Genomic DNA, 23,558 nt, shown 5'->3' on the forward strand with positions numbered 1-23,558 from the left:
TAATCAAAAATAAAAACCTATTTCCTAAAGCGTTTAGGCTGAGAAACTGGACAAGATCATGAAAAGACAGGATGAAGGAGTTCTGTCAGTGATGAAATCCTGGTTTGGTATGTGAGGTCATATGTACAACCAAGTCAAGATTCATAATCATAATGCCGACGTCTGCAGAGGATCAGACTGGAGAAACGTCTGACTGACCTGGAAGACGACCTGCCCTGATGCTGTTAAAGCTGCCATATATACTATAAATGTAACATTTAAAAAGCTGCATGATGTTTAAAAGGCTGTCCTATAACCAAGTTTATATAATCAAACTGCTTTATCTCTAAGTATCTATACATTAAGGTGAGGGTGCTGCTTAGGATAGATGATCCCTGGTGTGTATTAATAAAAATAAAGTTGAATAAAGTCTTGAATGTCATTTTTGCTGATTTTTGTTTCTTTGTTTTTGTTTAGCATCTTTAGACACATGAAGTATTTAACAGAAGAAAATAATTGCAGAAGCAGAATAAATCCTGGAGCTCACTGATCACTTTTTAACTCGTTGTTCAAACTTTATGGAGACGAATATTTTTACTCCATATGTGATTTTATGAGTCACACATGAACACATTAGTCTCCATATCATGAAGGGTGTAGCAGATCTGAGACTGTCATCACATCATCCATACTTTGCTTAGATAAGAGTTTTCTGCTCTCATAAGATTATTTAAAGCATTCATAGTTGTTAGTATCTAAATTATGTGTCAAACTTGAGGCCTGGGGGCCAAATCCGGCCCGCCAAAGCTTTTTACGTGGCCCTCTAGACTCTAAAAAGACACAAACGGATAACAGAGTGTGCTTAAATATTATTTTATCAGTCAAATCAAAGCAGTTTTTGTCTGTTTGCAGCCAAATTTCATCAATCAGTCCCTCATGTTTCACATAAATTATCATGGAAATTCACACAAAATCCCTGCACTGTTTCACATAATCATGAAAATGAAAAAGTACTTGTTACCAATTAATCTGCCAATGCAACAAGACATTTTTCCATGTTATGAGTGAAATAATTTCCTAATGAAACTAGAACTTTATCAATATTAAGAAATTATTGACTTAAACTCCTATATCTTGCTGAAAGTCATTAAGTTACTTTTACTGTGAAAGCTGCAAAGGCCCCTAAGCTACAGTGAGGAATTGTAGAAAAACAGGATGGTGAAATAATGCTGTGTGCACTTTATCCAGGATGTTTGTTCTTTGAACAGGTCTTGTCGGCACACGAAGGAACTACAGGAAGTGATGTCACATGTGTGACACAAGGATGCTGAAGGGAGAAGATGTGAAACTGCAGCTCGACTCCCGTGTGCCGTTGGAGCAGAACAGGACCCCATGGGGGGCCGATCTCTCCTCCTTACCACTTCTACAGATCTGCTTTCATCCATCGTTAAGAGCTGAAGTCTAGCTTTCCAAAATAGCCACTACTGCCAAGGCAGTCCACTGTGTTTCTGCATTAAAAGATGTTGACAGGAAATGTGTTCGGACCGCCATGTGGTCCAGGGGCTCAGGGGGCGAAACACAAAGATGTCCAGAGAAAAGTGGAATGTAAAATGATTCATTACAAGTAAGGGTTTAACAAACCAAAACACAATTTAACCCAATTAATACAGAAAACAAAGACGACTAGCAAACTAAACAATGTTAAGTGCAAATTAAATTACAAAATGTTCAAACAAAGTAAAGTAAACTCAGAACAACCCAGAAGAAAGGACACAGAGGGAGCACCAGGCCTCCCAAACACCAAACTGTTCAACTGAACAAGCAGAAACAAGATCAAATAGTTAAAAATAAAAAACTGCACAAAGCCGCTGAAAGCACCAAAGGTGGGGGCAGATTCACAAAACCTCTTCCTGCCAACTGGAGGGATGGATTCAGGAGCCTCTTGGTTTATGATTAATGTTGATTGAAACATAATAACTCGTGTTATAATGACAGTTGGAAGCAATGAGAAAATTCTGTATTATGATTGATGTGATTAAAAACTGGAGTAATCTTTACTAAATGTACTATTGATTAAGGTAATGAGTTATGTGAGCTTGATTTAAGAAGTAAATGGAAAATAAATCATAAATGAGTGTTCTGGTTCGAGTTGGATGGAAAGTCCTGTACCTTGTTACAATCAGAGGCTGTGTGAAAGGAAGAGCTGTGAGCTCAGAAGAAACAGGAAGTGAAACTTATAGGAGCACCAGGTGTTGAGGGCAGATAGGAAAGTTGTTAGCTAGCAGCTAGCTAATAGCACAACAACTGCAGCCTAATGTCTGCATGATAAAAATCCTGAATGATCAGAACAGTTTCTCCTCACCTGGCTGTCTCCTCCCCTCAGTAGTTCTTCAGAGAAAGGCAGACAGAGGCCTGTCAGTGTCTGTTGTATCTCATTTCCTCTCTGCTTAAACCGCTGAAGCAGAAACGAGACTTCAACGTTTTCCGTCATCTGACAAGCAGCAGGTCTGCTCCACTTTATTCACCAGAAACTGATCTGTAATCTGAACGTTCGCTACGTTCAGCTCCAGTTAGCCGCCTGATCTCACTGTGGAGAGGCAACTGGGTCACGGGCAAAAGGTCAAAGGTCACAAGGGGACCGGTGGGCTTATGTTTTTACAAAAAAAAAAATAAATAAAAAAAAAATAAATAAATAATAATTTTAGTACATGTTATTATGTGTCAGAAGAGGGTTTAGAAAATAATAATAAAAAACAAGTTTGACCAAAAGGGCACTTGGGGGCAAGGAGCAAAAGGGGCAGGTGCTCAGGCCCCCCAGAGCCCCCCCTCTGCACGTGCCTGTCTCATAATCTGTTTAATGAGTTTCTTGAAGAAAAATAATCTTTGATTTAAGCTGTTTAATCCTGTTTATAACCTGTTTTAGTTTAATTCGTTTCCTAAGTCCTCTCACATTCCACCTTGTAATTTTTATGTAAGAGATATGAGGGTCAACTTGATCCATAATATTAATACATGATGCTGAGTTAACATAAAATGCATAAACCAGGGGTGTCAAACTCCAGTCCTCGAGGGCCGGTGTCCTGCAGTTTTTAGATGTACCACAGGTACAAAACACTGGAATGAAATGGCTTAATTACCTCCTCCTTGTGTAGGTAAGTTCACCAGAGTCCTGCTAATGACCTAATTATTCTATTCAGGTCTGGTGCAGCAGAGGAACATCTAAAAGTTGCAGGACAGCGGCCCTCGAGGACTGGAGTTTGACACCTGTGGCATAAAGGTTTTGAATAAAATAAATAACTAAATGAGAAAAGAAAACCCTGAAAATGACACGTAACACTTAAATCCCCCCTCACTTACTCAGACTAATAAATTGGGGTAATAAAAGGAGAAGCTGAACTGTGGAACCACTTCAACAGTGGAGCCTGTGAACCATAATTCATGAGACATTTGACGCTAAAGATGCGGTTTTATTATGACTTGATGCTCGTCAGGCCTTTGTTAAAATCACCCCAGACATTAAAACAATCATCCCAACAAACTATGATCCTCTGGTCAGTGAAGTGAATGAGTCACTGAATAAATGGATGATAATGATTGGCTGAATAAACATGATCATATTAATAATGACTGGAGCCACACCTCCGGTTCATAGCTTTAATATCTGAGCAGTTGAATCTTAACTGAAGATTCACAGCTAACAACTTAAATATGGAAAAGTGTATTTTTAAGCTTTTCTTCTCTCAAAGTGCTTATTTAACGTTTTCATCATATTTCAGTACAATTTTAAGAACTTTATTTTAGATGTTGATACTTACAAATACATTTTATTTGGCCAGTTTTTATTTATTGTTTGCTTTTTCAGCCAATGGAAATACGCGTTTACACCACGTGGTCACAAAGGTTCTGCATCATATACAAGCCAGCGTGGAAAGCGGTGCACCGTGTTGGTGGGGTTAGTTCTCCGTTTCAGGCAACAGGATGCCTGAGACGGATCCTGTTTCAGGCATCCTGTTAAACAGGATGATCCACTTGGTCCAGCAGCAAACTTCAGCCATATGTCTGAATCTTAGTTCACAACATCTCATGATATTAACTCCTCTCCTGCCGCCTGTTTGGTCCTTTAGCCAGGTCTTCCACCGGCTGAATGTGAAGGAGTGGACCGCTGACAGACTGAGGTAAGCGAACCCAAACCAGCAGACCAGACCCGTTAAAGTTCGGAGTTCTACTACTAAGTTCTTACCGAACTAATTAACAGAACTATGTTCGGTTCTGGTTCGGTAACCTGACCCAGTCTGGATAGTTTCTGTAGTTCTGATCCAGTCTGGGTCCTGCTGGCTGCAGCCGGATCAACATCAACCAGCGGGATTCATGTCTGCTGTTTCGCTGAGCTGAATATGTAGACCAGGGTCCCCAAATCTTTTCCTGAGGGCCACATAACTTTTCCCTTCTCTGGTGGCGGCCGGAGTCAGTTTGTAACAGAAAAGTGTGACGTTTGCAGGAGTCCCTAAATGTCAATAAAATAACCCTCTCTGGGTTCTTCACAGAAAAAATCCAAGAAATAACTTTATGAAATAAATACCATATTTTCCGGACTATAAGCCGCAGATTTCTGTGCCGCTCCAGGTTTTCCACAGCGATGCAGCAGCAGCAGAGACAGCCACCATCTGAGTCATAACAGGTCAACTGAATATCACATTTATTATGTTGAAAAAGAAAAAGTTGCCAAATTTACATTTAACTGAACTGCATCCATTATTGTTGCACTACTGCCATCTACTGGATCCTAATATCTACACCTCAAATTATCATAATGATCCCAGTATTATTTAAAAAACGAAAAATCTTCTTTTTCCCCTCATTGCTGTTTAACTGATCAGCAACATTCTCAAATTTCAATTCCCTATTAAAACCCAGTTCAGTTTTAATGAGCACTTTCTTCTTTTATTTCCAATTTTGACTTCCAATAATTCACTTCCTGCTAAAGAGCCCCCTGGTGGTTGAAGAAAAATCCACATATAAGCCGCACTGGGCTGTAAGCTGCATGGTTGAAAGCTTAGGAAAAAAGTAGCGGCTTATAGTCCAGAAAATACGGTATATGAAAAAAAATCTAAATGCTCTCTGGTATTGTTCAGGGGGCCGAACCAAATGTGGAGGCGGGCCGGATCTGGTCCGCGGGCCGTAGTTTGGGGACCACTGATGTAGAGAGTTATGAAGAAAATACAACCATAAATATTTAATATGATTAGTTATTCAAATATTAAACCGTTTTATTTTAATATAACAGTTATCAGTTGCCATGTTCAGGGTATATTTTATAATGTAAATGTCATGATATGCAGTTGAGAGGTGGAGAGGAAGATGCTGATGAGACCCAGGTTGAAATGATGACGATTTAATGATGGATGCAGCTCAACAGTCCAACCAAACAGGCAGCACAGCGAGCGGAGATCAAGCTAACACTGGTAGCGACTGATCAGGAGAAGATGCTCCGAGAGCCGACACAGGACTTACAGTTCAACTGTGGCGGCAGACGACTAACACTAGACAAGACCTGACAAGGATCCGACAAGAGACGGAGACAACAGGTGACATTAAATACACCTGGAAAAATCAGGGACTGACGGGACAAGAGACTCACAAGAAACAAAAGCCAAACTCACACAGTGGAAACCCATAAAGAGCAAAAACAGATTAAAAATGTTGCAGTTAGATCTGGTAGTAGATTAACAGTTTGTTATGTAAACTCCTGAATCTCGAGTCCTTCACTTCTCCTCATGTCCACAGCAGCTTGGATGGAAGCTGTAAGGTTCCCACTTTTGCTCAAATGCTCCGTCTGAGAGGATCTGCAGTTTGACTCACTTCCTGTTCACTTAAAGTCTGTAACCAGTTTTAATATGTTCAAAAATCAAACAAAACTCTGGTTATGTCAAAAACAGACCTGTACCCATTTTGATGTTTTACATTTTTCTGTTTGTTTACATCATGTTGTGCTATTTTAAATGATTATCACTTCAATTTTTAGAGTTACTTTTAAAAGCCCATCTAGGGAGAAGTGCTGTGAATTAGCTGTTGCTGCTGCACCACGATGCAAACATGGATGTTTTATTCAGTTTGTCCTTGTCGATGTGTGTCTGTCCCATCAGATAAACTTAAAAATATATATTTCAGAACCACAGATGGATCAAATAATCGATCATGACTGCAGGCGGATAAACTCATGAACTACTTCAAAATAAAAGCATCAGCCATCTTGGTGCATTGTTTCTATTTTAATAAATCAGATGTAGGCTGGAGAACGATGCCTCAAACTGTAAATATGGAAAAACTCCAGATGATTCAACTGGATCTGGACCCAACAGAACCACCAGATCTTAAAGTTTCTGAGTTTAACCAGGAACTTATTTGTTTCTCCTGGTCCGGTTAGTTCAGTCTGAACCGATCAAAGTCCAACTTTTACCGTCTCAAAGGTTCTGCTCAGCGTGTCTTCGGGCTAAACCTGAGATCCACCTGGAGACGGGTTCTGTTGGACTGAGCGGGAGGTTCTGTTGGACTGAGCAAGAGGTTCTGTTGGACTGAGCGGGAGGTTCTGTTGGATCAGGAGGTTCTGTTGGACTGAGCAGGAGGTTCTGTTGGATCAGGAGGTTCTGTTGGACTGAGCAAGAGGTTCTGTTGGACTGAGCAGGAGGTTCTGTTGGACTGAGCAGGAGGTTCTGTTGGACTGAGCGGGAGGTTCTGTTGGTCGGGTTAAATGAACAGGTGGGTCCTGAGCTCAGTTTGTTATTTTGGACCTTTTCGTTCAGAACCGGTTCTGCTTCCTCTGATTCTCCTGTTGATCCTGAAACAAAGACGATCAGACACATAAACATTTAATTATTGATTATTGGCATCATAATGGTTTTGTCCCTTTCAGAGGACAATACTAAAAAAATGAATGTGGGAGTTATTGATTATTCAGTTATTGATTATTTAGTTATTGATTATTGAGTTATTGATTATTGAGTTATTGATTCCTGCTGGTTGAAAAGTAAAGAAAATTTGTGTTGAAAAGGAAATAACAGAAATTTCTCCTAAATGTTGTAAATAATGTCGTTTATCAGCAGCTGTGACTTTAATTCATTTCTAATTAATATAATTGGTAACCTGATCAAAACCGATCAGCTGTTTGAACCAAAGGTTTTTAGTCACAGGTTCATTTTCCAAACCTCAGTTTGTATAAATAAGAGAAACTAATTCTCCATAACAACCATCAGTGACGACATGTTGGTTTTTCTTTCACTTGGGAATTAAAATCTCTGAGATCTGTCACCTTTCATGCAGTTTCATCTTTTCCAGATGAGGATTCCTGATTCAGAAGGAACTTTATCAAATGATGTTTTGTGTTTTCAGATTTCCTGAACCTCTAGTTCGGCTCCTTTGCTGCTGCTTTTTAAAACTCTGGGACAAAAACACTGAAGCTTTGAAAAGTCAGTTTAAAACATAAACTTGTATAAATTAACAGTGTTTCTCCTGTGTTCTGCAGTGGTGCCACTTGTTTGTCCAACAGAACCCGAAGTTTTAAAGCAGGTTCTGATTGGCTGGTTCTCTTCCTGTAATGAGGTAAAACTGCTGCAGACTCATTAATGAGGTTCTGAACCCGGTTCTACAGGATGCGGTACTGCAGCACCCGCGGCGGGGTCCAGAACCGGGACTTCAGGGAGGTTCTGTTCTCCGGATTCGCTCCGGATGGAGGGATGTTCATGCCGGAGACGCTGCCTGCAGTGAGTCCAGAGACGCTGCGGAGCTGGAAGGGCCTGAGGTACCAGAGGCTGGTTCTGGAGGTCGCAGCCCGGTTCATCCCAGAGGAGCTGATCCCCAGAGACGACCTGGAGGGTGAGCAGCACCAAACCAGCAGCACCAACACAGCAGCACCAAACCAGCAGCACCAAACCAGCAGCACCAACACAGGCAGCACCAAACCAGCAGCACCAAACCAGCAGCACCAACACAGGCAGCACCAAACCAGCAGCACCAAACCAGTAGCACCAAACCAGCAGCACCAAACCAGCAGCACTAAACCAGCAGCACTAAACCAGCAGCACCAACACAGCAGCACCAAACCAGCAGCACCAACAGCTAGATTTTGCACAGATCCATCCAAAATATTGATATTACTAAAATCTCTGTATCAGTATTGGATCAATGCTTTAGCTTCAGATTCCTCTTCAAATTGCATTTTTATTTTCTGTTATGGTTTCTCAGCTCTACCTCTGAAAATATCATGTTTTTGCTTTCAAATTATAATAATTCCACTTTATTACTTGGGAAAAATACAAACTTGTTTGTTCAATATGTTATTAAAGCATTTCATAATTAAATTCTGTTCCAGGTTTTAACCAAATAATTATGTGATTTTGTGATAAAACCACAAAATCACATAAAGATACTGATGTGACTGAGGAGAGAAAAGCTTCAATAAAAGTAGATATTTATTTATCAGAAGTTGCAATAATCAATAACTTTATCACATGTTCTGTGTTTTCTGAATATTTTGGACAAAAATGTGTGAAACATGAACAGAAAACATCATTTAGTTAAATGAGTCCCTAATAAAAGTCCAACATGTTTAACATTTTATCACGTCATTAACAGCAAATTTACTTTATTACATGTTTCTGTGTAACGGCGCCCCCTGCTGGATGCTTCTGTGGTTTAAATCTGTTTTTATCTGGAATCTTCTACAAACTTTAAATGTAAAGTTTTCTATTCCTGAAGAGTTTTGTAGATTTTCCATCAGTTTGTTGAGACCAAAGGAACAAGAAGAGAAACGAGTTGAAGAGGAAACTGAACTGAACTGAACTGAACTGAACTGAACTGAACTGAACTGAACTGGTTCGGTCAGGATGAATGAATCGGTTCCTTCTGCCTGCAGCCCTCGTAGCTGAAGCTCTCTCTGGGTTCTCGGTTCCCGACTCGGTCCGGATCGCCCGGCTGAAGGACGGTTTGTCGGTTCTGGAACTTTTCCATGGAGAAACTTTGGCGTTCAAAGATCTGGCCATGAGCTGCACCGTCCACTTCCTGAACTACTTCCTGCGGAGAGACGGCAGCCGAGCCGTCGTCCTGGTTGGTAAGAAACATCCCTGACCTCTGACCTGGTTCTGATGTCATGACCTCTGACCCGATTCTGTGATCATGACCTCTGACCTGGTTCTGATGTCATGACCTCTGACCCGGTTCTCCTCTCAGGAACTTCAGGAGACACCGGTGGTTCTGCCGTCCGCAGCGCCCGGTCTCTGCCGGGTCTGGATGTTCTGGTGGTTTTCCCTCGGGGTCGGATCACGGCGGTCCAGGAGAAACACATGACGACCTGCCTGGAGGACAACGTCCACGTGTTCGCAGGTAGGGCCGCCCTCCGACCCGGCCCGGTTCTGTCCTGGTACCGTCTGACTGTCTGGTTCTGTTCTGGTACCGTCTGACCCGGCCCGGTTCTGTTGTAGCTGACGGCAGCTCCGATGACATCGACCAGCCCCTCCGCCGCCTGTTCGCCGACCAGAACCTGGTCCGGACCCACGGCCTGATGAGCCTCAACTCCGTCAACTGGTCCAGAGTCATGATCCAGGTGGCGCACTTCTTCTACGCCTACCTGGAGCTGAGCGGCCTGGGGGCGGAGCCTGGCCTGGGGGCGGAGCCTGGGGTGGAGCCCGGGCCGCTGCCGGAGCTGGAGGTGGTGGTTCCGACTGGAGGAGCCGGGAACATCGCAGGTGGGTTCAAGGTGTCAGAACCAACAGAACCTCCTGCTGAGATAATTTCATGTTTTATTTATTGATCAGTTTCCTGTAGTTTTGGGCCTGGATTAATGTCTATAGTCCAGTTAACTTCTAGCTAACTCTGTCAAACTGTTAGAAACTCCATGTCAGTAGTAACTGGGTCACCAGCACCATGTTGTGATGTCATGAGGGTAAGTCAAGCTGAAGCTGAGTTCAGTAGTTCACCGTTTTGAATCATTTAAATGGTTTTATTGTCAGTTAAAATCTGATTTTCCTCCCAGGTGCAGCTGTTCCTCCATGTTTGTAGTTTTTCCTCCCAGCTGCAGCTGTTCCTCCATGTTTGTAGTTTTTCCTCCCAGCTGCAGCCGTTCCTCCATGTTTGTAGTTTTTCCTCCCAGCTGCAGCCGTTCCTCCATGTTTGTAGTTTTTCCTCCCAGCTGCAGCCGTTCCTCCATGTTTGTAGTTTTTCCTCCCAGCTGCAGCCGATCCTCCATGTTTGTAGTTTTTCCTCCCAGCTGCAGCCGATCCTCCATGTTTGTAGTTTTTCCTCCCAGCTGCAGCTGGTCCTCCATGTTTGTAGTTTTTCCTCCTGGAGCAGCAGCCGTTCCTCCACGTTTGTAGTTTTTCCTCCTGGAGCAGCAGCCGGTCCTCCATGTTTGTAGTTTTTCCTCCCAGCTGCAGCCGATCCTCCATGTTTGTAGTTTTTCCTCCCAGCTGCAGCCGGTCCTCCATGTTTGTAGTTTTTCCTCCCAGCTGCCTTCATCGCCGTCCGGATGGGCCTGCCGCTGAAGCTGGTTGCTATGGTGAATGCTAACGACATCGTGCATCGGACGGTAACCAGCGGCGATTTCTCCATGGCGCCCAGCGTCACCCAGACTCTGGCCCCGGCCATAGACATTCAGGTAGACGGCTCAGAACCAGAACCAGAACCAACTGGGTTCTTTACAGGCTCAGATAATCGGGCTGAGCAGAAACTTTTCTTTTAACCTGAAACAAATAAATTATATTCTAATATTTTATCATTAACTATTTAATATATGTTTCATCTTTGACTTTAAACATTTTATTTTCCTTCATTTATTTTGAAAGTATTTCTATTTTTTTGCAATTGTTGAATTTCTCTTATTTTCATTCACAATGTTTTTTTTATTATTCTATAATTTATTCATTAATTTATTTTGCATATTATTTGTTTTGTATTTCATTTATTTAACTTTATTTATCTAATTTAATTTAGGCTAAAATCAGAAAAGATTCTAGATAAAAACAGATTAGAATGGCAGCAAAACAGGAATAAAATACAGTAAAACTTTCTATTACATTTATTTATTGTAGTTCTTGTCTGTGTTCACAATATTTATGAATTTTATTGTTTAAATATCTTTAGTTTTGTTTCAGAGAATTAAATGTTACATGAACAGATTTAAACAGATTTTCTCAGGTTGAAGTTTGGTTGCTGTTTCCTGGAAGCCATCTTGGTTCTGGTTCTGTTCCTCAGGACCCGTACAACATGGAGCGGGTCTTCTGGCTGCTGCTGGACCGGGACGGTGCCGCCGTGAAAACCATGATGGAGGAGTTCCAGCACTCCCATCGCCTCCGGCTGCCAGAGAACCAGCGCAGACTGGTACCGGTCCTGCAGAACCCCGAGTCCGGCCGGCCAGACCGGACCGGCAGCGGCAGTAACCGTCTCCTCTGTGGTTCTCCCAGCTGGCCGAGGTTCTGGTGACCGGCGCCGTGAGCGACCCGGGGATCCTGGAGACCATGAGGCGGTGCTGGGAGCAGAACCGGTACCTGCTGTGTCCCCACACGGCCGTGGCCGTCTGGCACCACTACAACAGAACCCACAGCGCCGCCAGAAACAGGTCGGGGAGGGGCTCCTCGCTCTGACGCTTTTATTTTGAGTTATCAGTTTTATTTGACTATTTGTTTTATTTTATTTTGTTTTTAAATATTTTATTATTTTTAAAGGAACATTTTATCTGAATTAATTTATCAGTTTTATTTCTTTTTTACTTCATTTTGGGTCACTCGTTTATTTTACGTCACTTCGAGAATTTTTTAATTTACTTTAAGCTGCTTTAAACATTTTATTTCCAATTTTTTAATTGAACTGTTCACACTTTTAATTCTGCCTAACGTCACTTCTTTTAAAATATTTATAAAATTGATTTAATCTATTTTTTGTTGCAATATAGTAAAATATGAAAATAAAATATTAAAACATTTTTATTTAAAATAAAAGTTTAAGTGCTTTGAAATAAAAACATTTATTAGATCAGAGTTCTGTCCGGTCCTGTCTGGTTCTGTCCGGTCCTGTCCGGTTCTTCCCGGTTCTGCCCGGTCCTGTCTGGTTCTGTCCGGTTCTGCCCGGTTCTGTCCGGTTCTTCCCGGTTCTGTCCGGTTCTTCCCGGTTCTGTCCGGTTCTCCCCGGTTCTGTCCGGTTCTGTCCGGTTCTGTCCGGTTCTGCCCGGTTCTGTCCGGTTCTTCCCGGTTCTGTCCGGTTCTCCCCGGTTCTGTCCGGTTCTGTCCGGTTCTGTCTGGTTCTGTCCGGTTCTGCCCGGTTCTGTCCGGTTCTGTCCGGTTCTGTCCGGTTCTGTCTGGTTCTGTCCGGTTCTGCCCGGTTCTGTCCGGTTCTTCCCGGTTCTGTCCGGTTCTTCCCGGTTCTGTCCGGTTCTCCCCGGTTCTGTCCGGTTCTGTCTGGTTCTGTCCGGTTCTTCCCGGTTCTGTCTGGTTCTGTCCGGTTCTGTCCGGTTCTTCCCGGTTCTGTCCAGCCTGCTGCAGGTAGATGAACGTTTTTCTCTCTCCTGTTTCTCCTGACCGCTGCAGATGCTACGTCGCTACGGCGTCTCCAGCGAAGTTTCAGGCGGCGGTGGAGAAGGCCGGTCTGACCTTTGACCCCCCAGAGGCCGTGCTGGCTTTGGACCAGTTACCCACCCGGTACCAGAACCTGGAGCGGAGTGCAGACTGGTGCAAGGACTGGGAGGAGCGACTCAGGGACTGGATCCAGTTTGTGAGCAGAACCAGGAAGAACGGAGGAGTTTGTTACCCTGAGAATCCATAGAGACGATTATGGACGACTTCCTGTCCCTCAGTGGACTTTGTCCTGAAGACGTCTTCATGTTGGACCTGTGATGTCATAAAACACCTGATCAGAACCTCTAATTAAACTGATCTGGAGGTGAAGGACAAATGATGCAGAGTTAAACTAATTTACATGTTTGTATAAGCAAAGAAACAGAAACAAAAGCTGATTTAAAATAAAATCATTTTAATGTATTCTGATTCCTTTTACTTTATAGAAATATTAGAAATAATTTAGTTGAGAAATATTTTAACTTTTACATGTAATTAATTTCCATACATTTATAATAAATCTGTTTTACAGTCTTACATGTCAGGATGTTTAACACGTTTCACTCCGTCTCATTTCTTTACAGAAACAAACCAAACTGTTTGTTTCTGTTGTTTCTAACAACATGGCGTCTCAGCATGATGAGCAGCTAATGATCAGAGCAAACTGATCAAAACTAAACCTGCAGCAGATCAATGCTAGAAATATTCTGATGTTTCTTTCCAGGTGAATATCATCAAACACCTGCATCAGGGAGCTAAAGGCTGTTGATTTGAAACCGGTCACTATGTATGGTGTTGATGCTGTGCCTGTAATAAATCTCACACTAACTGAGTGAACCGGCGGTTCCATGTGCTGCACATGGTGCCTTTTTTCTCCACTGGAGCACCTGCCCCCAAAATGTCTTTGCACACCCCTGTCAGCTACTGTCTGTCTGTCAGAGCTGTGAAAAAGTATTTCCACAGGATTTCTGTTTTAAGTTTTTGTCTTTTTCACTTTACAATGCTCAAACAACACATTTTAATGTCGGAGGCAAACTTAGTATCATTGTGGCAGAAAAGCTAACCGACCCGACTCTTCCTGAAAACTAGAACATTTAAATAATTTATTCAAAACTAAAGTTAAATGTTTTTGTTGTTGAGTAAACATCTATTTGATTTTACTGAAATAATTGTTGGTGAGGTGTCCCTTCAAGCGCTCCGTGCGTTTCGGTTCCGTCACTGCGGTGTCCGAGGACACCTGAACGCATCGCGGGCTTTGGCAGCGCAGAGCCAACATGGCGGCTGGTCGCTGAAGCAGCCGGACTCCTCCTCCGCCTGTTGTTGTCTCTGGGAGCCGTCAGCTGAAGCACCGGGAGCGGCCAGGATCCTCAGGGACGCTCGGGGAGCGGATGCCCGCCCTTTCTGCCTCCTGTCGCGGTTCTTTTCCAGCTGGTGTTCGGTATGTTCCGAGCGGACTGACACGACAGCAGCAGCGGGCTGAAGGTGGAGCGTCTCCCCGGGTTTCCTCACCTGTCTCCCGGTATGACTCAGAGCAGGTAGGGGCGGGCGGACAGGTTACCCGGGTACTTCTGCTTATTCTTTAGGTTATTCTGGTTATTTCTGGTTCTTCCTGGTTAACTGGAGCTGGTGTGACCGTCAGCTGACTCGCTGCTTCTGGCTGAATATTAACTGTTTACTCCTGAAAGCTAAAAAGCCTCTAAATGCTGTTGCGTTCAAAGACCGCAGGGACATTTTAACTTCTCATTTATGGAGGATGGTCACCTGGACCTGACGGTCTGGCTGTGGTGATGTGGCTCCGCCCTTTGGTCACTCAGACCAGGTGACCTTTGACCTCCTGAAGCATCCACGTCACACTAATCCAGTACTCTAAACCAGGCAAAACATTATAACCAGACTGTTCTTCTGTTGCCTCAGACGGTAATGATGCGTAACCGTGGCAACAAGGTATCCTGGTAGCAGCTGATTAGCATCTCAAAACCTTAAATAATTGAACTACGACCCCAAACCGTCTCACTCAGGTAGAGGTTTAAAGAGGAGCAGCAAAAGCAAAGGAGGAGGATTAGCAGAGATGCTAACAGCTGATGATGTCATTGAGGACATGTTGGTGTTTCTGCTGCCTGGATGTTGGTCTGTTGGGACAGATGGAAAACTCAGTCTTCAGTCAGAGGCCTCTGTAGATGGGCTGGTGCACAGACTGCTACTGCAGAGCCTTCCAGCCGCAGCATCACCACCTGATGAAACTGGATGATCTGAGTTATGACATCATGTAGAAATGTTCTGACCCAGTTCTGTCAGAACCAGCAGCTCCTTTGGGTCCAGTCTGGAGTTATGGACTGGATTTTATTCTACAGTTTCAGGATTTAACTACAGTTTCAGGATTTAATTCTTGTGTTTTCTGGATTATTCTGCAGATTCTCTGGACTCGGTTCTTTGTGGTTCTGTAGAAACGGCTGCAGAACCAGAGAGAACCCTCACCGTTTGGATTCTGTCAGTTTTCATTTCTGTTTTTCTTAGACGGGTTTAGTGACCCGGTTTCATTCCCCACAGCGACCCAGAGTTTCCCTAACGATGATCTAAGTTTCACTGATTTCCTCAGACCAGAACCGGACCTGATGAAGAACTTTAGTGTCTCCGTTCATCTGAGCTCAGATGTTTCTGGAAACTTGTTCGTCTCCAGAGAATCATCAGACCAGACATACCAGCCTGGTCCGGGTCCTGGTCTGGTCCTGGTCCTGGTCCTGTTCTGGTTCTGGTTCTGGTCCTGGCTCTGGCTCTGATCCTGGTTCTGGTCCTGGTCCTGGTCCGAGCTGCAGGCCTGAACTCTGGACCGACTGGAACCCTCAGATGGAGTCCTGCTCCATGTCGCCCCCTGCAGGAGAGCAGAGGGATCAGCTTCCTGCTGTCAGGGTCAATAATGAATCAACGTAATAAAACATCCAGATTTCCTTCAACATGATCAAAATATTGACACACAGAAAGACGCTGACAGCAGGAGGAATATTCTGTTGTTATGAAGTTAACAAAAACTTGCAAACTAATTGTTTTTTTTACATAATTTCTATAAAAAAAAATGAAATGTTCCATCGAAGGAAACGTATAAATCTAAAAGTAAAATCATTTAATTTAAAAACATGAACACGTCTTAGAAAAGATGTTATTAAAACAGGTTTTTCTGTTTCTCTTGTTTCTAAATGAATTTATTCATCTGAACTGAAGGTAAAATGACCCTTAGGGCTGTAAAGGTCATGACCTCTGACCCAGCAGCTCTGACTGGACTGACCAGAACTTCCTGGTTTCTGACCAATCAGAGCCCAGAGTGCAGAGAGACACGCCCACTCTGACTAGATTTCCCCTCTGATTGGTTCTGACTTGGATGGTTCTGGATGAATTTCTTGTCTGATGAAAGTCTTGATGAATCTGTTGGTTCATGTTGCCATGACGACAGTTTGTCCTCCATCAGTCCTCCTCTCCTCCTCTGCAGGTAGGCTCCTTCCCCGTGAACTGATGATGTCATCGCCGCGGCCCTGTGGCTCCGCCCCCTCAGCTCTGGACTCGCTGTCCGTCTCGTCCCTGCTGTCCGGGGATCTGGACGATGATGACGGTGAGGAGGAAGGCCTGGGCGACCTGGAGGTCAACCCGTACGACGGCCTGCCCTTCTCCTCGCGCTACTACGCCCTGCTGGAGGAGCGGCGGCGGCTGCCGGTGTGGCGGCTGCGCCAGAGCTTCCTGGAGCACCTGGAGAGCCACAGCATGGTGCTGCTGAGCGCGCCCAGTGGAGCCGGGAAGAGCACACAGGTAACCAGGAGGAAGCGCTGCTGGTTAGCAGGAAAGGCTAGCCACGTTAGCTCTGTAGAGAGATGCATATCGTCATGGCAACGGTGTTTTTCTGATGAAGCAGCCTGAGTTAAGATGAAGACACGAGGAACCAATCAGGATCTGGAAACCGAACTGAGAAGAAAGATGAATACCTTGTTAGCATTTAGCATTAGCATATCTAATACTTAGTGTTGTTGGAGCTAGCCTTTAGCTAGCGTTCCCACGGCTAGTTCCTGGATTCATTGTGGGAAGTTTTAGTTGGAATAGTTGCTGCTGATTGGACCTTTTTATGGATCAGAACCATGAAGAATAATTAGTTATAGTTTCCAAACAGTTTATGACAAAGTTTAGGGAAGTGACTCAGTTCCCTGTATTTCAACCTGTTGTAGTTTTCAGACCAGCAGAGGTTTCACCTGTCTGACTCCCGTCCTGCTGGTTGCCATGGTAACGCCTCTCCCTTCAGCCTAATGGATGTCAGGATTGAATTTACTCCCTGCTGTAACCTGAAGCTCCATTCAGCCAGAGACGCCCTGCCCTCCTTCCAGCTTCACCTTTGACCCCAGGCTGCTCAGTGTGAGGTCACTGAGGTCGGCCTGCTGGTCTGGAGCTGCTGTCTGTTGCCATGGTGACCGCGCCCGCTGCTTGATCTCTGATCAAATATTGACTCTGTTCTCCAGGATCTGATGTTTGTTTGGTTTCTGGATGAAAACGTTTTTATTCCTGGATGTTTGTCCAGGTCTGATCAGGAGCAGGAAGTTTAATGCTCCTGCTCTGTGCTCAGCGGCGCCCCCTCTCTGCAGGTGGCCCAGTGGTGCGTGGAGTTCGCCCTGTCCTTTGAGTTTTCCCACGGCCTGGTCTGCTGCTCCCAGCCGCACCCAGAGGCGGCACTGAGCCTGGCGCTGCGCGTGGCCGACGAGATGGACCTGAGTCTGGGCCTGGAGGTCGGATACCGGGTGTCACATGACGACAGCTGCACACCTGACACCCTGCTCAGGTGAGGAGGCCGGGAGGACGGTCAGCCTGATGATAATATGAGATCAGGTTGTTCTGCCAAACAGCCAATCGGGTTGTTTTAAACTGCAGATCAGAGTCACGTCCAGCTTAACAACGATCCGCACCAACCAGAGAAAATGTTTCTAATGTGAATGAGTTCACAGCAAGGAATCAGTTTATCTCCGTTTATGTTTTAGATTTGGTCTGGAAAACACAGAATGCCCCTGTACTGGCCCTTTAAGTTGTTGGTTTGAATCCCATCAGGTTAATCCTCTCTCTCTTCCCCCTGCAGGTTCGTCAGCGACTCCCTGCTGCTGGAGGAAATGATGTCGGACCCGTTGCTGCGGCAGTACCACCTGGTGGTTCTGGACGAGCTGCAGGAGCGAACCGTTCCCACCGACGTGCTGCTGGGCCTGCTGTGTGACGTCTGCCGCCAGCGACCCGACGGCTTCAGGGTCGTCCTCCTCGCCCACCCGACGCTGGCGCCGCGCCTCGCCGCCTTCCTGGGCCCCGCCGTCCCACACCTGGCCCCGGACGGCCCCGAACGGCCCCCGCACCACCAGGTGGAGGTGATGTACCGGGAGCTTTCCTCTGGGAAGGAGCCGGTGTCGGCCGCCTGCCACATGGTGCTGGACCTGCACCGCAGAGGAGAGGAGGGAGACATGATGGTGTTCCTGGCCGACGCCCAGGTAGACGAGATGGAGATTATATATAAAACATGCTGAGATATTAAACATACTGAGATATTAAACATACTGAGATATTAAACATACCGAGATATTAAACATACCGAGATATTAAACATACTGAGATATTAAACATGCTGAGATATTAATGAAATTTTACATTCATTCATTATTCATGAATTAGTTTCTTCTTCTGGTAAATCAGCTGCTGTGACCCAGTAAAGGTGAAACCTGAGAGCTGTCAGCGATCCGCCGGTTCTGTTGGTTTTGTGCTCTAAACAAAGGGGAACCGGTCCGACTGACCCGGTTCTGCTGCAGTTTGAACACAAAGAGCAGCGACCCAAAGGGACCTGAAGGTTTAACCCGTTAGTTTCCTGTCCAGGAAGCAGGAAGTGGCGCTAGCTAGGAGCTCAGGATGTTAGCCATCTGCTGTTACCTCTGCTGGCCACCGGGGGCAGTAATGAGGCTGCAGGAGATCTAAAGGAAGTTCTAAAATGTTTGGGTTGACCCGGTTTCTTGACTCGGTGCAGGAGGTGGAGGAGTGTCTGGTTCTGCTGCAGAAGGAGTCTCTGGCTCTGAGTCCTCAGCTCGGTTCGCTCCGGTTCCTCCCGCTCCACTCCGGACTGGCCGGCCTGGCCCAGCGGGTCTACGAGTCCGGACCCGGCGCCGAGCCGAAGGACGGCGACCCGTCTGAGGGCGCTGCGGCCAGCGGCGTCCGGAGGAAGGTGATCCTCAGCGACACGCTGGGAGAGGCGTCGTTCTCCCTGCAGGGGGTCCGATACGTGGTGGACACGGGTCTGCAGCTGAAGACGGTGAGTTCTGGAGGAGAACCCTGGGATCTGGGTCGGGTCGGTTCTGAACCAGACGCTTCTCTCTGTGCTGCTTCCAGGTTTACAACCCTCAGATACGGGCCAACTCCCAGGTCCTGAGGAGCATCAGCCGGCACCAGGCGGACATGAGGACCCAGCGGGTCAACAGCCGGCTGCCTGGTAGGGCCACTGGTTCTGGTTCTGGTGGACCGGGCAGGTTTCCTGATGGTGTGTCCCCCTGTGTAGGGCTGTGTCTGCGGCTGTACTCCCAGGCCCGGTACGAGTCCGGCATGGCGGAGGCCCGCGGGCCCAGAGTCACCGAGGAGAACCTGAGCCACCTGGTTCTGCTGCTGAAGAGGCTCGACATCGCAGACATGGGCCAGTGCAAGTTCCTGGACCGGCCAGGTACCGCCTGCTGATCCTGGTCCCGGTCCCGGTCCCGGTTCTGATGCCTCTGTCCCTGCAGCTCCTGAGTCGCTCATGCAGGCCCTGGAGGACCTGGACTACCTGGCTGCTCTGGACGACGACGGGAATCTGTCGGAGGTCGGGATCATCATGTCGGAGCTGCCGCTGGAGCCGCCGCTAGCTAAGGCGCTAATCGCCGCCTGCGAGTACGACTGCGTGGAGGAGCTGCTCACCATCGCCGCCATGCTGACAGGTGAGGAAGAACAGGATGGAGGTCTGCAGAGATCCTGAGTCGGTCTGTAGACTGATGGAGTCTGCTGTCTATGGTGTTGGGATGGGGAGGGAAGAAGGAACGAGATGGCTAGCACCGCTAACTAAAGAGCTAGCACCGCTAACGAAACAGCTAGCACAGCTAACGAAACAGCTAGCACAGCTAATGAAACAGCTAGCACCGCTAACTAAAGAGCTAGCACCGCTAACGAAACAGCTAGCACAGCTAACGAAACAGCTAGCACCGCTAACTAAAGAGCTAGCACCGCTAACGAAACAGCTAGCACAGCTAACGAAACAGCTAGCACAGCTAACGAAACAGCTAGCACCGCTAGCGAAACAGCTAGCACCGCTAACGAAACAGCTAGCACCGCTAACGAAACAGCTAGCACCGCTAACGAAACAGCTAGCACAGCTAACGAAACAGCTAGCACAGCTAACGAAACAGCTAGCACCGCTAACTAAAGAGCTAGCACCGCTAACGAAACAGCTAGCACAGCTAACTAAACAGCTAGCACAGCTAACGAAACAGCTAGCACCGCTAACTAAAGAGCTAGCACCGCTAACAAAACAGCTAGCACAGCTAACTAAACAGCTAGCACAGCTAACGAAACAGCTAGCACTGCTAGCGAAACAGCTAGCACAGCTAACGAAACAGCTAGCACAGCTAACGAAACAGCTAGCACCGCTAGCGAAACAGCTAGCACCGCTAACGAAACAGCTAGCACAGCTAACGAAACAGCTAGCACCTCTAACTCTGAAGAGTTTGTCTTAAATATCAGTTATGCTAACGCTAAATCACTACACCAACAAGGTATTTAGCATAAGCTAATGCTATAGTGCTTTAGTATTAAGGGAAGCTAATGCTACATGCTACACACTAACCAGGTATTTAGTAAATTAGCACTTTAAAATGTATCTGATTAAAATTAACTCAAGGGATGCTAAGATGAAAAATGAGCTAATAGCGCTTTAGTAGAAGTGTGCCCCCCTCTGGATAAAATGAATAAAACCGGAAGGAAGGAAGGAAGGAAGGAAGGAAGGAAGGAAGGAAGGAAGGAAGGAAGCAAGCTGGACTACTAAGACTGAACCGTCCGTCCGTCTCTGACTGAACTGTTTCTGTTCCAGCTCCTTCCTGCTTCCTGTCCCCGGACCCCAGCAGACAGGAAGCTGCGGTCTCCGCCTGGCGCCCCCTGCTGCACCCAGAGGGCGATCACCTGACCCTCATCAACGTCTACAACGCCTTTCTGCAGCGTGCGTCCCGCCGCCGGTCCTCAGGTCCTCTGTCCCCCGTGTCTCCGTCTCCTGACGTCCCTCCGTCGTCCCCACAGATAACGAGGACGAGGCGTGGTGCGGCGCCACCTTCCTGAGCCACGCGGCGCTACGGCTGGCCAGGGTCATCAGGGCGGAGCTTCTGGAGGTCATGCAGAGGATAGAGCTTCCTGTTTCCCCGCCCGCCTTCGGTTGCCAGGACAACTGCACCAACATCAAACGCGCCCTCATCTCAGGCTTCTTCCTCAAAGTGAGTACAGCCTTCAGAAGCCCCGCCCCCTTCATCACCTCCCTGACCTCCTCCTCTTCCTCAGGTGGCTCACGATGTGGACGGGTCCGGTAACTACCTCCTGCTGACCCATCGCCACGTCGCTCACCTCCACCCGTTCTCCTCCTACCGCTGCCGGCAGCCGCCTCCCAGTTCACCTCCCAGTCCTCCCAGTCCTCCCAGCTGGGTCCTCTACCACGAGTTCACCGTTTCCCGGGACAACTGCATCCGCATCGCCTCCGAGGTTCACCCCCAGATGTGAGTCTGAGTCTCTGCCAACTTTATTCCTCCCAGAAACACGACAGAGACGGAGCTACAGATTAATGTAGAGATTATTCTGTCAGTTAATCTGATGATTAATCTGTTAATCTGATGATTAATCTGTTAATCTGATGATTAATCTGTTAATCTGATCAGTAATTATATGCAAAATGTTTACATATTGTTTAGTTTTGGCTTCCTTACGGCTCTGACTGTGTTGATCTTTCAGTAAATGGCCTTTTTAGATTCTGTATTCTGCAGTTAATGATTAATCAACTACTTTCTTTCAATAATCGATTCGTCATAAATCGATTACTGTAATTGATCATTTCAAAGCTACTTTATTGATAAAACTCCAATCAGAGGCAGAATGAGTTCTTAAAGAGACGGACACTCAGGTTCTTCAGGTCAGTTTGGGTTGATTTATCACCAGCAGCGCCATCAGGTGGCCACTACAGGAAATGCAGATTTAAATGTTTCTAAACGTCCAAAGATAACTTTACTTCATAGAAACTGATTTCTGCTCTGAGCGCCGGCGGACCAACACCGATTTACAGAACCTCGACTCTTTACTGTCCTATAAACGGATCCGTCTCTTTTTTCCTTCCGTTTTCCATCGTGATCAAATCACCTCCAACTGTTCGGCCAACATGTGTTTTAATATTCTTATTTAACTTTTTCCAAAATAAGAATAAATATAATAATTTTTTTATCCCCTCTACCAGTCTGATTGAATCTGTTGCGTCTCTGCAGAAACAGACGTAGATTAAAACTGTAAACTTGTCCTGTCAGACAAATGAGCCAAAATATTAACATAATTATCTACAGATGTCAGCGTTAGCGTGCTAGTTTGATCATTAGCCTGCTAGTTTGATCATTAGCGTGCTAGTTTGATCATTAGCGTGCTAGTTTGATCGTTAGCATGCTAGCTTGATCATTAGCGTGCTAGTTTGATCGTTAGCATGCTAGCTTGATCATTAGCGTGCTAGTTTGATCGTTAGCATGCTAGCTTGATCATTAGCGTGCTAGTTTGATCGTTAGCATGCTAGGTTGATCATTAGCGTGCTAGTTTGATCATTAGCGTGCTAGTTTGATCGTTAGCATGCTAGTTTGATCATTAGCGTGCTAGTTTGATCATTAGCGTGCTAGTTTGATCATTAGCATGCTAGCTTGATCGTTAGCGTGCTAGTTTGAGCATTAGCGTGCTAGTTTGATCGTTAGCATGCTAGCTTGATCATTAGCGTGCTAGTTTGATCATTAGCATGCTAATGCCAGAGCAGTAATGGTCAGTTTTTACTGTCTGTTGTCTAATCTCTATATTTGTCCTCATCAATCCATTTTCTACCAGAAAGGAAACAGGTTAGTTTAAATTTGTGTTAAAGCAAAAATCCTGACTGCGATAGTTTACCATGAAAATATAATAAATCTGAGAACATCAACATAACCCTAAATGTTTCAGAGACGTGGATTTTAATTTTAAGGTCAGTTTCTGTTTTGTTCACTCTTTTAGTTTACCGTTTCTCTGTTTTGTCTCTGCAGGCTGGTGGAGTTGGCACCTCAGTACTTCCTGGGAAACCTGCCGGCGAGCGACGGGAAGGAGCTGCTGATGGAGCTGCGGCAGAGCGCAGCGCCCCCTGCAGGCCAGGCGGACTCAGGAGACAGGACTCGGAACGACACAGCGGCCGAGACTCACAATCAGTCCAGCACTGAGCTGTGCGTCGTCCAATGAGACGGGGGGGGCGGGGCTTCTTCTGGTTCTGTAATCAGGTTTAATCTGAACTTTAATCTGAACTTCTGCTGGAATAAAAACTAATCCAGGAGTTTGACTCCGTATGCAGCTGCTGAAGAACATTCACTAATTATTTTCTATTTCCTGTTTTAATTTAAGATTTTAAACTTATTTAATGAGGTTTCGGTGTTTCTGTTGTTGGTCTGTTTAATGTAAAACAGGAAGTGACGTTTTTTTCAGTTCATCCAGAACCTGAATGGGTTCGCTGAGGTTCTGTTTCCTGTCAGACTTCCTCTCTATGCAGACGAAACCGAGGTTTACTGAGATTATCACAGTTTTCAAACAGTCTGCTGTCTGGCTTTACGCCGTTTCCTGTCTCTGTTGTTTTTATTAGCAGTATAAATAAAATGATCATGTTTGAAATATGAACATTTTTATGAATATTTGTGCTTCTGAAGGAAAAACCATGAACTG

At 45.7% G+C, this 23,558-nt stretch overlaps 2 protein-coding genes across 4 annotated transcripts; both read left to right on the top strand.

The window, feature by feature from the left end:
• The first annotated feature begins 4,133 nt into the window (after positions 1-4,133).
• On the top strand, positions 4,134-12,998 carry thnsl2 (threonine synthase-like 2). Its single transcript, XM_088011245.1, has 9 exons — positions 4,134-4,154; positions 7,625-7,848; positions 8,888-9,082; positions 9,202-9,354; positions 9,453-9,716; positions 10,476-10,624; positions 11,221-11,346; positions 11,430-11,584; positions 12,549-12,998. The coding sequence occupies exons 2-9, from the start codon at positions 7,626-7,628 to the stop codon at positions 12,781-12,783; spliced, it is 1,500 nt and encodes a 499-aa protein (XP_087867371.1). The 5' UTR covers positions 4,134-4,154; position 7,625; the 3' UTR covers positions 12,784-12,998.
• An 836-nt stretch (positions 12,999-13,834) lies between these two features.
• dqx1 (DEAQ box RNA-dependent ATPase 1) lies at positions 13,835-23,513 on the top strand. Of its 3 annotated transcripts, none has more exons than XM_088011240.1 (12): positions 13,835-14,120; positions 16,057-16,370; positions 17,192-17,385; positions 17,677-18,073; positions 18,601-18,882; positions 18,960-19,059; positions 19,126-19,284; positions 19,346-19,537; positions 20,683-20,808; positions 20,886-21,076; positions 21,141-21,352; positions 22,895-23,513. In XM_088011240.1, exons 1-12 carry the CDS (start codon positions 13,964-13,966, stop codon positions 23,082-23,084), a joined length of 2,514 nt encoding a protein of 837 aa, XP_087867366.1. In that variant the 5' UTR covers positions 13,835-13,963; the 3' UTR covers positions 23,085-23,513. The 3 variants fall into 3 exon arrangements, with proteins under 3 accessions (XP_087867366.1, XP_087867365.1, XP_014857825.2); XM_088011239.1 differs by having other exon boundaries at positions 13,956-14,094; XM_015002339.2 differs by having other exon boundaries at positions 13,976-14,110.
• Positions 23,514-23,558: the final 45 nt, after the last annotated feature.

The sequence above is a fragment of the Poecilia mexicana genome, unplaced genomic scaffold (assembly GCF_051168715.1).
Source record: "Poecilia mexicana isolate PSO_F unplaced genomic scaffold, ASM5116871v1 scaffold_12, whole genome shotgun sequence".
In the NCBI taxonomy this organism is placed as follows: Eukaryota; Metazoa; Chordata; class Actinopteri; order Cyprinodontiformes; family Poeciliidae; genus Poecilia; species Poecilia mexicana.